Here is a 13,725-nt window from a genome sequence, read left to right on the forward strand (position 1 = left end):
CTGTGAAAATTCAGGACTGCTGAGGCATCAGTCTGATCTGTAGGGTAACCTAAGCATAACTGAGTATCTGTCAAGCAGCACTTATTAGTCAGGCTTTGTACTTTTCCTCAGTACAACAACAGTTGTTTGATTTATTTATGAAGGTCTATGATGCTTTAAGAGTAGCAGGGGTGTTTTATAGGCCACAAAGAACTTCACAGAGCACGTTTCTGAAACTGGATCAGATACTTGACCTGTTGGAGTTGTTGAGTCAGGATCCTTGGAATTCATAGAAATCGGGGGGCCCTCTCCTGTTTCCTGCTAAATATGGTTTAGATGAAATATCTGTTGGTACTTTTTACCCAGCCATCTGCGGAGTTTTAAGAGACTCTTCTGAAATTATCTCTGCAGGCAAAACCAGTACAATTTTGGCTTTCCCCAGTGCACTGACTTGCACTTCTCTTGACACCCCTCTTCTGTCCTTTGGTGTTGAAATATCCGTGGCATTGAAACATAAACCTGATTTGGGGCTCAGAGTGGGTTTAATATGCAATTACAGAAAACCCAGAAAGACTTCATACAGCTGCTACTCAAATATATGTACTGGTATTTTGTTTCTCTGTCAGGTTAGATTTTTTGCCTGAAGTCTGTTCTGTTGTTTTTGCTGGTGCTGAATTGCTGAAGCTGTAGCCTTGTTTCTAGGTGGGGAAAAAGACCCCTGCATGTTGACCTACCTAGCAGTATGAGAAAACAAAATTAAATTTGGCACTATTTTAGGCCCACACAGCTTTAGCAAGAAACATGTATACTCCCAGCAGATTGGACTCTTGTTTCTGCATTTTAAAGTTTTAGTCCCAGAACACATTCCAGACTAGGCAGTCTCCGTGTACTGGGTACTAAGAAATGTTCCCAGGTTCAAGTAGCTTAAATGTGCAGGCTGTCTGATAGTGCCAGTGTCCATCAGGAAAGCACTTAATATTTATATTTGGAACCTCCTATTGAAAATTCTGTCGGAATATTCTTCTGATGCACAGCACACAAAAGTTGCTATAAAGTGCTGCTGGCGTATCACTTGATTTTTTCAGTGTGGACAAACCCAGATCCATCAGTCCACAACTAACTACAGAAATTAGATGTTTTCTTTTCAAGATAGGATATCAGGGTGTTTTTAAGACTAACTCGGTGCTGACATCAGGTAAGTTAATGTCTATATCAAGACATAAATAGGCAGTTTCCTTGATGGTTTTATGTAGTACTACTATTACCAGAGCCACATTCATAGCCTGAAAAAAAGCAGGTTACAAAGGAATCGCTATTAGGTGCTCCTTATTTCTTAGTCACTTAATTAAAGCCTGTGAGATGAGCAAAGAGAGTGATCCTTTACCAAAAAAATCCTTCCCACCTACCCCACCCCCCATATTACCTACAATGAATTGTACTTCTGTTGGTTTGTTTTGTTCTCCACCTTTTTCCAGATTGTGTTCTGTAGCTAAAACTTATGTATTAAGATTCTAGAGTTAGAAAATAATTAATTGCTGTGCAATATTTTCTCTGTATGATTGAGTGCAGAACTTGTCTATCATTAGCACAAACTGTCTCTGTTAGCATCATATTGTATGAAGAAAACTATTTACAAGAAGTTAATCTATAAGGTTCTATATAATCTGTAAGTAACACATTCATCTGTGGTCTTCATCTCAACTGTGAAGTCCTCTTCTATTTAAATAAGCTTTCTGATACTGTTGATAAGTTCCTCTTTTTTTTAGATTGAAAATGAAAGCGTTGGTTATCACTTCCTGAAACATTTAGTTCAGGCAATCTATTGATGGATCACTTGAGATGCCTTATATTAAGACAGAGAAAACGGTCAATATCCTAATTGTACCTTAAACAAAAGCTAATGTTAGCTTTGCTTTTCAGGAGATGCATTTTTATTTTCAGATAGCAAAAGGATTATTTTGAATTTACTTCTGCTAGGTTGTTTGCATGGTTGCTATGCATACACCCCCCACCCCCCACCCAGTTCTGGTATGTTTTTTTGTTTAAGTAGTTAACCCTTCTTTAGCATTACCCTTTGTTATATTTTAAACATTCAGAACCACACAATGACTTAATGGCCATTCAAGACCCGTGATAATGACCTTTATCACGTACTCATGTGAGGCAGCAGTCAGCACTCGCTTTGCAGCAGCCTTGCAATCCTGTGGATCCCCAGGATTATGTGTTACAGCATACTCCACAGGCATGAACCTGAGATGCACAAATAGGTATTAGCAGTGTCTAACATCCTAGCCAGCTTTGCTGGAGCTTTTTATGGGCATAAATTTTTGCTGGATTTTTTTTCAAGTCAGTTTTAAACTTTTAACTATTTGTCTTATTATTTATTTACATGTTGCTATTACTTAGCTATTCTTTCTGTACCTATTTCTTGTTTCTCTTCTGCTTATTTCTGCTTCAGTATGTTATTTTGTTTCATTATTTTTTTGCTTCAGTGATTGCCTCTTCTGTGAGGCATGTATACCTGTAGTGGATACTTTCTTACACAGAAATCCTGGGGAGGGACTCAGGATAATTTTGCTTATACGTGTGCTTATGCCCCAAACATACAATCTGTTTTATTTTTTACTTCAAGCCTCATGTTCAAATTAAATTAAAAAAAAAAAACAACCCCCCAAAAAAAACCAAAACAAAACACAAACCAACAGGTTATGTACCTTGAAAGATCTGTTGGCTAAATTTCTGGGCTCCATTTTAGGTCCAGTTGGGTCAGCATGTCTTCTACCCTATTAAAACTGCTGCCAGAAGGACCCGCAGTGCCCACTGAAGAGCTTACTTACCGTAACTAATTTTTGACAGTGCTGGTTCCATGTTTTCACACTCCCCATCCGCTTTCTCTCTTCTTCCAAGGCCTCAGGCAGAGGATTTTGTGATTAAGAAAGAAACTGGAATAAATTGGGGCCATTCCTGCTCTACTGGGATCCCAGCGGAGTCAGGGAGGGTGCACAGCCAGGGAATGCAGCACTCTAGAGAACATCTTCCAGCTTAATTTCCTGGGGAACACTGCTCCACGCACATGTGCAAATGTACAGAATTTAATCCTAAAACATTTGTAAGTACCTTATGATTTGAGCTTATATTTGTTGGTATGTTTCATGTTGGACACAGCTGTGAGAATAAATTTGCGTTTAAACTTGGGTCCTATGCTGGTGTCCTGCAAACTGTTGAGTTTGGCTGGTTTTAGTGGACAAGCCAACAACTGCTCAGCTGCGAGAGATGTTGCGTGTTTGTGGGGGGAGCCGAGGGGCTGCCCTTTCAGATGCGGTTGAAACAAATTTGTTGTAATGGCATCGGGTAAGGCTTAAACACACTTGCATTCCACATCTTGAGAGTGATGCTGAAGGATTTCCAGCTACTGGGGAACCCACCGTTTCCCGCAGCAGTCGGCTGCCTGAGGGCGGCATTAACACACGGAGTTGTGCTGCAGCAGAGCTCAGCTTGCTGATGTAGCTTTTTATTTTGGGTGGTGACACCACAGCTTGGAAATCTGTGTGAGTGTGGAGTACTTTTAAGAATTAAAATAGGTGATAAAGAGTTTAGTGTTTACCCAGGAGCTGACTGTAACAGGATCTTAGTTCTGGGTCTGCTTGGACACCGCTGGGTAAAAATCAAAGATAATCAGAATCTCAGAAGCTGAATTTTTAATTACCGGTTACCATGCATTATTCCATGGATTTTAGCAAGTGCTAGATTCTGAGAGAGGCAGACGGAGCACGTAACCTTACTGTAGAGTGGCTGAAGCTGTGGTATGGTGGGCTCGTCATCTGCTCGAAGGGCTTGCTTTCTGTAAGCCCGCCTAAACTCCCTGAGGAGTTTGACAACTTTTCAGGCGAAGAATGAAGGGATAAATGAAACGGGGGTTTCACGATGAAAATTTTTGCATTTACTGTGCCAATCCCGAGCTTTTCCTGCTCGTCGAGTTGAACAGGGACGTCAAAAAAAAAAAAAAAAAATTTAAAAAAGAGCCTCGCGGGAGCATGCGTCAGTAAGTAACGCCTCTTGTTTCCGGAGCGCGGGCGGGCGGCGGGCCCGGGAGGGGGAGCTGCGGGGCCGTGCACCGGGGCAGGGCGCTGCGCGGAGGGGGGTGAACGTCAGCGTGGGCCGCCCCAGACCCCGGGTGGGTTTGTTGCCGCTGAGGACCAGCGGCTCAAGAAAGCTGCTGTAGGAGCCGCACGAGGCTATAGGGCACGAGTGTTCCTGGAGGGGAACACCCGCACTTGTAGATAGCTGCGTAATGCGCAGGCAGGTGGTTGGCAGCAAGAGACTTACCCAGGCGAGGCGAGAGGCGGAAGGGTGCGAGGGTACCGCCGGGGGTACCGCTGCGGCTCCCGCCCTGCACCGGGAGGTTTCTCCTGGGCCGAGCTTGGTGCAGGAAAGCTAAGTGCAGCGCTGGCCGGCCTGCCTGCCTGTGGCAATGCCTCCTGTGGAGTGAAGACCTTTTAAAACCGGCCTAATAGTTTATAATAACGTAAGCAAGCAAATCAGAAGTACAAATATGAAGGGGGCAAGAATAGTCATTCATTACTTTAGCTTTGGTTTTAGTATTTTAGAACAGGAAGTGCCAATACTGGAACTTAAAGCATAACCAGAACTTTGACCCTTGCTTATCTGTACTGTGACTTATTTTTTTTCCCCCCAACTATATTGGCATGTTGTTGTGCAAATAGGATAGCTCGTGTTGCTTACAGTCTTAGAATCTAATACAGTCTGTGATTTTTATTTTTATATGCAGAAACTACACAAATTACTGCAAAGATCTTTAACTTGAGAGCAGATGCTAAGCTCACAAACTAATTAGCGAGATCTAACTAGAAAGTTAGCTAGACCCATATATGCAAAGAAGTTACCATGTTTTCTCCCTTATGCGTGGTATGTGTTTGTATGTCCTATGTTTTGCTCTGCCACATACATTTTACAAGTGAGAATGTGGTAAACAAAAAATAGTGCAAACTGCATCTGATTACATTGGTAATAGGTAGTAGTTTAGAATTATATAATTCACATGGTGTTTCTTTAATTTGATTAATAACATGACAGTGGTAGCAAAGCAGTTTAAACACAATGTGCCACTGTAATGGGAAACTGCTGACTCTTGAATTAGAAGCTGTCAACTTTTTTATGGACTCTTTTATATATATTCCATAGAGCTTTTCAAATAAAGAACAAGGCAATTGTTGAGCATTTGCTTTTGGAAGCTTTGATATGGTTCTAGATATGTACGTTTAAATGAAAAGGAAAGGAGTACTTTCATGATACTGAACTATTCTTTACATATATTTGATTTCTCTCAGAGGAAAAGAGGGAGAGGGATTACCTGCAATCTCTAAGGGCTATATAGTATCAGGTTTAATGTCAGCATTACTGCTTTACCTCTGCTATGCTGTAGTATGAATTACAGCCGATTTGCTGTGTGCATGGATTACAGCCTCCCTCTATTTGTACTAATGAACTTAGAAGGAGAAAAACTGAAAGTTCTGTATCTCCATTACATTATTTTTTAAATGGTTATAACTATGAAATCTAAGTAACACCAGAGTTTTCAGGGGAAAAAAGAAAACCTACTTATTTACCTGAAACCAGTGGTATGTGATGTGTTAGCTCTCTAAATTTGGCTGTTAAATGAGCTCTGATTTCTGTGAAGATGAAAATGTCCTGAGGTATCTGACCAGTATTGCTTTATATTTAATTAAAATACAAAAGCAGTATAGAATAATTTGTGTTAAACTCGCTGTGTAACAGATTTTGACAGGTAATTATGAAGAAGACAGAAGTCATACAAAAGTAGTCCATATCACTACAGTATTTAATAATTTTACGGTTAACCAAAGGGGGGGGGCGGGGCATGGAAGATTTGTGCCTGGTAACCTGGTATAAAATAATTAAAAAGAGAGAGAGATCCCTGATACAGGATGAATCAGGGTTGCTTGCAAAAGCAGATTCTGTAAGCCTATTTCAATATACTGAATCTACGAGGCTGCATCTGGGTGCAGCAATACATGCTGTACTTGCAGGACGAGAGCAGCCTATTCTAGGAAGCAGTTACTGAAAGACTCAAGCTTATATTACGCAGTGTGCCTGGTCTCTATGCCTACACTGTAATTCAGCCATAGATTAATACCATGTTGAAGCCAAAGGTAAGCCAGGAATGTTTTGAAAGGGAGGAAGAGCAGAAATAGAATTTGTGTATCTGATCTGTGGTACGACCGCAGCCGTAACACACGAGGCCTGATGCCAGCTGCCATGCTTTGCTCTGGGGCCTTCAGGACATAAAATTTCACTGTCTTTTTGCAAGCGCCACCTCTGAAGTTCTCTGAAAGTCTTTCACGGTCTGTTGCTAATCAGGTTCCTGGCTAGGATTGATATCTTGAGGTGGGGGGAGCAGTAATGTAGCAGGAAGTTTATAAGTGCAGTTCACTTGTATGTGCTTGACAGACAGGCAGCCAATTTACCTGGAAGTTACAGGCTGAAATTTGCTGTGGCAGTGGCCCCCAGGAAGGGGAAATATATTGGGTGTCTTTCCTCAAACCTTCTATCAACTGAGACTTTCAACAGGACAGTGAGGTAGTGCAGTGGTTTTGCATTTATGGTCTTTCCTAGTTTGATGGGGCTTAGCGGGGAAAGGAGGGGAGTGTTGACCTAATTTTGTTACAGTAGATAAGAGGTGAAAACTTCTAAACCTTTGGTTGATTTGACTTGTTGAATGTTTAATAGTCTTTTGCTCCTGGTTGTTTACAGTAATTGAGCCCTTTCCCTTCTAGTGCTTGTGCTGCTGTCCTCATTTAGTATGTATTCCAAGATAAATACCATACAGGAGACCTGCAAATACTCTACAGCAGAAGATATGTTTCTGGTTTTGTTTGCCGAATGTTACACCTTCCAAAACATGTTATCCACTAACACTGAGAATAAACTTCATGTCCTAAGATGAAACAGTGGAGAAAGACTATAAACCTCTAACTTCCACTGCTGCCACCTTTTAGGCAATAGCCATTTAGGAATCTGAAATGTAAGGAGAAATAATAACTAAAACTGCTAGAGTTCTCTGATAAGTAATACCTATCACAGTGAAATTTGGTTTTGAACTATTGTTTTTCTTGAATTACTTGTTTTTCAGACCTTAAGCAACCTGGGAAATGAAAGCATTTGGGGCTAGGGAGGAAGAAAGGAGGGGTAATAAGGTTGTAGCATTTGGTCCTGCAGATTTCCTCGAGTGTTACAATGGTGTTCTGTTGGGATATGTCTGCCTCATCCTGTGCTTTGTGACCCTTCATTTCTTGCTGTCACTCGAAACTACTTGAGCAGTTCTCTGCTACGCATTGTGCTCTTCATTGTAAATAAACCTTTTTCTCTCAGTATTTAGATACAGTAGGCAAATCCCAGGGGTGATAGTTCAGGCATGGTTAGTTTTGGTTCACTTGTTAGCCATTGCTGGTTAAATCTGCTGTACTGTCTAGCTACCAATTGGCAGACTCAGCAAAAAGCTTTAGAAAAGACTTGCTCTGTGATCCATTTGCCAAATAGAGAGTTTAGTTCCTCCTCTGTAATCAAGCTGGAGTCAGCTGATTATAGCTGAGATTTTTCATGCCAGTATCCTTTTCGTTGTCCTTTCCCTGCCTCTTTGGTCAAGTGACTCCCATTGCTGGAAGAAAATAAACTGAATCTCAAACTCCTCCAATTTAGAAGTATCTCTTGTTATCTTTAAACAGTAGGATTTCTATCAACTATAGCAGCAGCAGTCTGATGAGGAGGGACAACTTCCAGAAGAGTCTAAAGAGCATAAAGTCTCTTCTGGAGTTTGCTATCTCCTGACAGATGGAAAAAGGTTTCAGCCCTTCAGCATGAACACAGATATTCTGATTCAGAGGAAGCAATTGGCAGGTATGAAATACAATGTTGGATTTTTTTCCATTTCCCTCCCTGTCTACCTTTTTATTTCACTGTCAGTTTCACTTTTGGCATTGTGGCCAGGAAAACAGCTTCAAGCTGGATTGGTATTGTCTGTTGCTGTGTTTTCCTTACAGTTAGGAAAGCACTTGTGTTTTAAGCTTTCCCTTATTTAGAATATCTGGTTTAAATGACTTAACTGTAACACATAATCTCAAGTGACCTCACAGCCCAGTCCCTCTGCACGGAGGCCATCCCAGCTGTATTTGGGTTTATTAGTGTTTGCAATGCTGGCTGGTGCCTGGCTCCTGCGTTGTCACAAGTATCTTGTGCTTGTCTGCACCGAGCTCCCCGGCTCCCTGACGTCCAGGCAGAGGACGCAGCCCTGACGCAGCATGGCAGGAATGTATGCAGCCAGCTCGGGCTTGACACTGTGCCTGAGTTAATAAAAATTCTTGGGACCCAAAGCACGGAGGTAACTCTGCAAGGCAGCAGCTTGTCTCGAGCCAGTTGCCATTTTCACCAGTGCTCTTGCCTTTGGAAATGCCATACAGACACAACTGAAGAGCCTTATTTTAGGTTTTAAAAGAAGGACTTCAGCCTTAATGCTGAAAAAAAGTTGTTGCATAATTTCTGGACCCATGCTGTCCCTAGAAGTATAGGAACATTTGCACCGAGCTGCACCTAGGCTAATGAGCCCAGCTGGAGCTGATTTGTTTCTGCATCTCTGGTACAGATAATCTGACCATGGATAATTGAGTGTTGACTCTATAAATAACCCACTTTGAAATCCTTGTCTTAAAATTGTTTTCTCTTCTTCCTGTTTGCTTCCAGTCTTACTCTCTCTGTAATCATTTCTTGGCTGACCAAAGGCTACTCTCATCTCTTGACAAACAGATGTACTATTCACTCTTCCCACCTGAAATGACATGTTACACCAAGCATGGGTGAAGCCAGGTTCTAGCACACTACAAAAAGCCAGCTAAGCCCTGGTAGGAAATAACCATCCTAATATGTTTTACTTATGCTCCAATTGACCTGGTGGTTTAAATAAAAAACCACTGATACATGTCAAACATTTGATACCTTGGAAAGTTGTTTATTGCATGCTTGTTCTCAAGAACATATCTCATGGTTGCATATCTCATAGTTAAGTGTCTTCAGGTAAAACTGATACCTTCATATGGACTTGCTTGCAAGTTGGACTTCTAATGATCTTGGTTTGTTTGCTTACTGTCCATGTTAAAACTCACAAGAATTCTTCTGAGTTGAGCTGTGCCTGGTTTAAATGAGAACTGAGGGTTTTCCCCCAGTGAGCTTATGTAAGTAATTATAGAAAGTAATTAGAGTGCCTCATAGGAAAAAATATCCTGTGTCATCACCTGATGAGAATCTACACATCTATTTTTTTCCTAAAAGTTGTTTGTTGTTTTTTTTTTTTTAAATATAATATGTGTCTGCTTCTGAGAAGTTGCATAGGAAGTCGGAACCACCTGCACAGGGTGACAGGTTGTTCAAGGCATTGGAAGTGGTAGGAGGGAAAGCTGTGCCACAGTGCGGTTCATGCACCTTTGTAGGTAGTTGTAATGGAAATCTTGTGTCTCCCCTGTGCCACTTCTGCCACACTGATTCATGACGGAGGCAGCATAAGTGGGTTAGCAAACTTGGAATGTCTTAAATTCAGATCTGCACTCTAATCACTGTGTGGCCTTGGAAAACACCTTTCTTCACACACTGACCATGCTTCACAACATTTTGGAAGTCTCAATTTGCTATTAATTTTATAGTAGATTGAAAAAACTGAGTAAAGGGCCATTTGAAAGAAAACTTCTATATAGGTAAAACAGACATTTAAAATTATAAGTATAAAACACTCTCTCCCCTGCAGGGAGCGAAGGGAAAGCTTTTACAGTTTATCCAAAACAAGTAATTTGTAATACATTTATATTTGTTACAGTGAGGAATGGTTAAGAGGTGCATTCAGAGGCAGAACATGAAGTAGTTAACACTTGGACTCTCAGATGTTGATTTGCATCAATTTCATTCATGTGCAGTTAGGTCCAAGTCTCTTTGTTTTGCACAGTTAGAAGTCATAAATGATGCAAGTTAAAGTAGAAACTGTCTTTTTAGATCTTAAGTTGCATGTAACTATAGAACTAAAGAGATTTTTAAGGGAGAAGAACAGGTAAAAAATGCCATATAAACCCAGTTCTGTATTTGGGTATGTCCTTCGGTGTTGTCTGGTTCAGTTTTGTTGTGTAGAAGGTTCAGCTTGGTGGTTTGTTTGTAGGAGCTGGAAACATGACCAGGTGACCTCTGCAGAAATTATTTTGCACATCTGCTTTGGAGGGTGTGTATTAGGGGGTTATCACTTGTGGGTATTACTGCAGCATTCTAAATAACAGATTTTATTATCTATGGCAAATAATGTGCATGAAAGATGAGTGAGCTGATTTATTTAAAATGTCTGGATTGAGGAAATATTCTGCACTGACAGTTATGCTGCTTTTGTAGCAGGGTTTGATAAAGCAAATTGAAACTTAAATACAAGCTCATTCAATTGTCAAAACAAAACAGTGTCCTTTGTTGGGCAGATCTTTTGGGTTACCTGGATTTTCAAAAGATGTCAGAATATTCCAAGGGGATTAATTTGATGCCTGGGAATACCCATGAGAAGTGGCCAACACAGAAAAAGCAAGTAAAAAAAATTAATATAGAAATTTTAACTTGAGTTTCCTGAAATAATTATTGTAACAATGTTACTACTAGTAGTAGTAATAATAATAGCAATAAGGCTTATGTGATTATACCAATTTTGTCTAAGAATTTTTAACTCTTTGCTGATTTGGTCCAAAAATACGAAGTTTCAGCAATCTTTTGAAAATTAGCAACTGTGAAGAGACACCCTAACTAATGTGCCCCAGGGGAACAGTATTTCTTGTGGCAGTAGCAGGCTTGTACTGACAGTTGTTACATATATACCTACAGACCAGACAAAGCTTATGCTGTCTCTTTCTTTGGGGGGTGGGGGGGGTGGGGCGGAGTGGAGCAAAAAACTGGAAACAGGGTGAAATGGGGCGGGTGCTGGGGGGCAGTGAAACTCAGGTTAACAGAGATGGAGCAAATTTAGGGATCAAACCCATGGATTTTTAGAAAAACATTTTTCATTATTTCTGAGCTTAGAAAACAGCTTGTTAAGAAATACATTGTTTTACCAGATGCTTGTTTTGGAACCTAAGCAACAGTTAGAGCTGAAAAAGCCAGAAGGTTTAAACAATAGATCGTATAAAAGTCCTGCAAAGCTATTATTCTGGGCTGATTTCAGTAAAGTTACTGGGTTTGTACAAGTTTCTTCTAAGGAATGATGAAACGAGCTGATGATGTGTTATCTTGATATTGAATAAAATCTGACATGATACTATGCACAAAAACAGATTGAGAACATAAGTCTCCTAAAATCGGTAGCTTGTTTTCTCCGAGTTGTGGTACAGCATTGTTTTTTGCCAAATCACCTCAACAGTCCCACCTCACTCTTCTATGGCTTATCTTTTCTTATCTGTAAAAAAAAAAAAAAAAAAAAAAAAAAAAGGAAAGGAAAAAAGCAGTTATATGTTTGGATTAAGTAAAGCTTTAAAGAAGTGTAAGTTTTCTGTAATAGTTTTATGATTGATAAGGGGATACATCCAGTGAGTTCCTAAACCAATAATATGCACGAATTACTTTTGTTACTGTATTGTAAATATTGTTAAAGATGGAAATAGAGATACAGTGAAATATTTTACTTGATAAGTATAAGTAAATAAAAATATGTATCATCAGATGACCTTGAATGTGAAAGATCTCCCTGAGGCCGGAGGGAACAGGCCTTTTTGTTACACAGTATGTGAGAGGATGGCAATGCTAAATTTTCCCCTTTGTGTCTGGGTATTTGGAGGAATGAATAGGTGAGTTGCTTTTAAATTTATATAATTGATAAACTAGAGTGCTGTTCCTCTTGTAGTTCAGTGTTAAATGTGAAGATGCTTTTTTTTCTTACATCCAACAAATAGCCAAATAAAAAAATTCTGAGTTGTCAGTGGTGTTTACCTTTGCTTGAAGGGAAGTACCGTTGCTTGATTGCTAGAAATATTTTGGCATTCACCTAATGTATCTGCCCTAATTTTAGGGCTGATAATATTCTTTGCTGTGAGAACAAAAATGGAGGAAATACCATTACCACTGGTCAGCGGGTAGTAAGATACCAGTGCAGAGGAACCCGTGCAAAAGTATTGTGAGGGTTGGCCTTGTGGTATAAGCCCTGGACACGAGTTATGGGATGGTATTGACCTCAGACACTCCCAGACACATCAGAGTGGCTCACTAGTTTCATGATGGACAACCAGAGCATCTCCTCCAGCAGAAAGGGAAATTTCTGTGCTTAAGCTTTCCTTGCTTTGCTTTGGTGGAGTGTCACTCAAGAAAGGGTGTGCCTGGGATTTGCTTGCTCTGTTACTTTGTTTTTGCCCAGGGATTTTTGGCATTGCTGAGCAGAGAAATGCGTATGACTTATAGCTGAAAATTGTTAGTTTTTCTGCAGTAGCAGTGCATCAGGTGGCAAATGCTGATTATGCATGTGGAATTGTGTCATCACAGGAATTGATGAATTCCTACTTAAATCTCAAACTCTTTTTTTTTTTTTTTAATCAAGTTAATACCCTAAATCATTAATATCCCCTTCTATAGCTGAAGAAACAGGCCTTGACATCCAAGTTAAATCTAGGTCTTCCAGCTCAGTGATGTGAAGACTGACGTTGTCACCAGGGCAAGGTATTCACTCTTCCATCATTTTCCTGTCTCTCTGATACATCAGTGATACTTTGGAGCTTTGTCTTTAGATCTCAAAATCCTTCCAAAAGAAGCAGACAAGTACCCAGCAGCTTCATTTTACATTTAGTGTAATTTATCACACTATTTGAAGCATATTTTTGCCGTGCTGGGTTTCCGTTTGACCCTTTGGTGGTGGGTGTTTTTTTTGTCTACCGAAGAGGAATGGAGGTATTTTGGGAAATGCTGACTGTGTGGCTTTTTATGGAATTCAGCCATTTTTAAAAGTAATTTAGTGACATTCTAGAGATTATTCCTCCTGTCTCTCATAATTACCCTGTCAAATGCCAAGTTATCCCATAAATAAAAGATTTTTCAGGAAAACAGCAGGTTCATCCTACTGTGTTAAATACAAGTGCCCTCCTCCTTTCCTGAATCAAGAAAGAAAAAAAATAATGCAGTATCTTCCTCTAAATATACACTTGTGTGTTTTGCTGCTTTTAATTTTGTACTTTGTTCATTTCTGCAGTTACTTGAGTTGTATCAACGATTATAAAAAAAAAAAAAAAAAAAAACCCACACCACCGCAGCCGTTTTCAGCTCTTGTTGTTCTTGGCACGGGATCAGTTCTGGTGTCCAACTGGTAGGACCTGAAACTTGGTGCTTAACAAGTGCCTGTAGTCAAAACAGTTGGTGTGTGCGAGCGCTGATCTGGTATTTGCTGCAGCAGGTCATCTGCCTGATTTTTTACCGTGTGCAGAATACCTAATCACGTTGCTGTGTTTCTCTGACGGCATCTGTGGCAATGTGAATCGTTTCACGTTCCAAAAGTACATGTTTACAGTCGTCGTAGAATCAGATTAAGTTGGCAGCCTGCTCTTCTCTGTAAGTGGCTCAGTTTACATTTCTTCTTCTAGCAGGATGTTTTGCATAATTTTGCTGATCCTACTCACTTGTAGACTTTGTGAAATGGAGACTCATTTTAGTGGGTTTATGTCAGAA

The 13,725-nt window shown here is 40.2% G+C and overlaps 1 protein-coding gene across 6 annotated transcripts in view; it reads left to right on the top strand.

The window, feature by feature from the left end:
* Window positions 1-13,725, top strand: part of ATXN7L1 (ataxin 7 like 1) — a 114,548-nt gene that overhangs the window by 62,777 nt on the left and 38,046 nt on the right. The window contains exon 1 of one of the 6 annotated variants that reach the window (XM_056339682.1): window positions 7,775-7,914. The exons of 4 other annotated variants lie outside the window; for them this stretch is intronic. In XM_056339682.1, coding sequence (XP_056195657.1) covers window positions 7,875-7,914 — 40 coding nt within the window. In that variant the 5' untranslated portion in view covers window positions 7,775-7,874. Of the gene's footprint in view, window positions 1-7,774; window positions 7,915-13,418; window positions 13,609-13,725 lie in introns of those variants that run through there. One more of the 6 variants, XM_056339683.1, reaches the window with a different exon arrangement.

Source organism: Falco biarmicus, chromosome 5 (genome assembly GCF_023638135.1).
Source record: "Falco biarmicus isolate bFalBia1 chromosome 5, bFalBia1.pri, whole genome shotgun sequence".
NCBI lineage: Eukaryota > Metazoa > Chordata > Aves > Falconiformes > Falconidae > Falco > Falco biarmicus.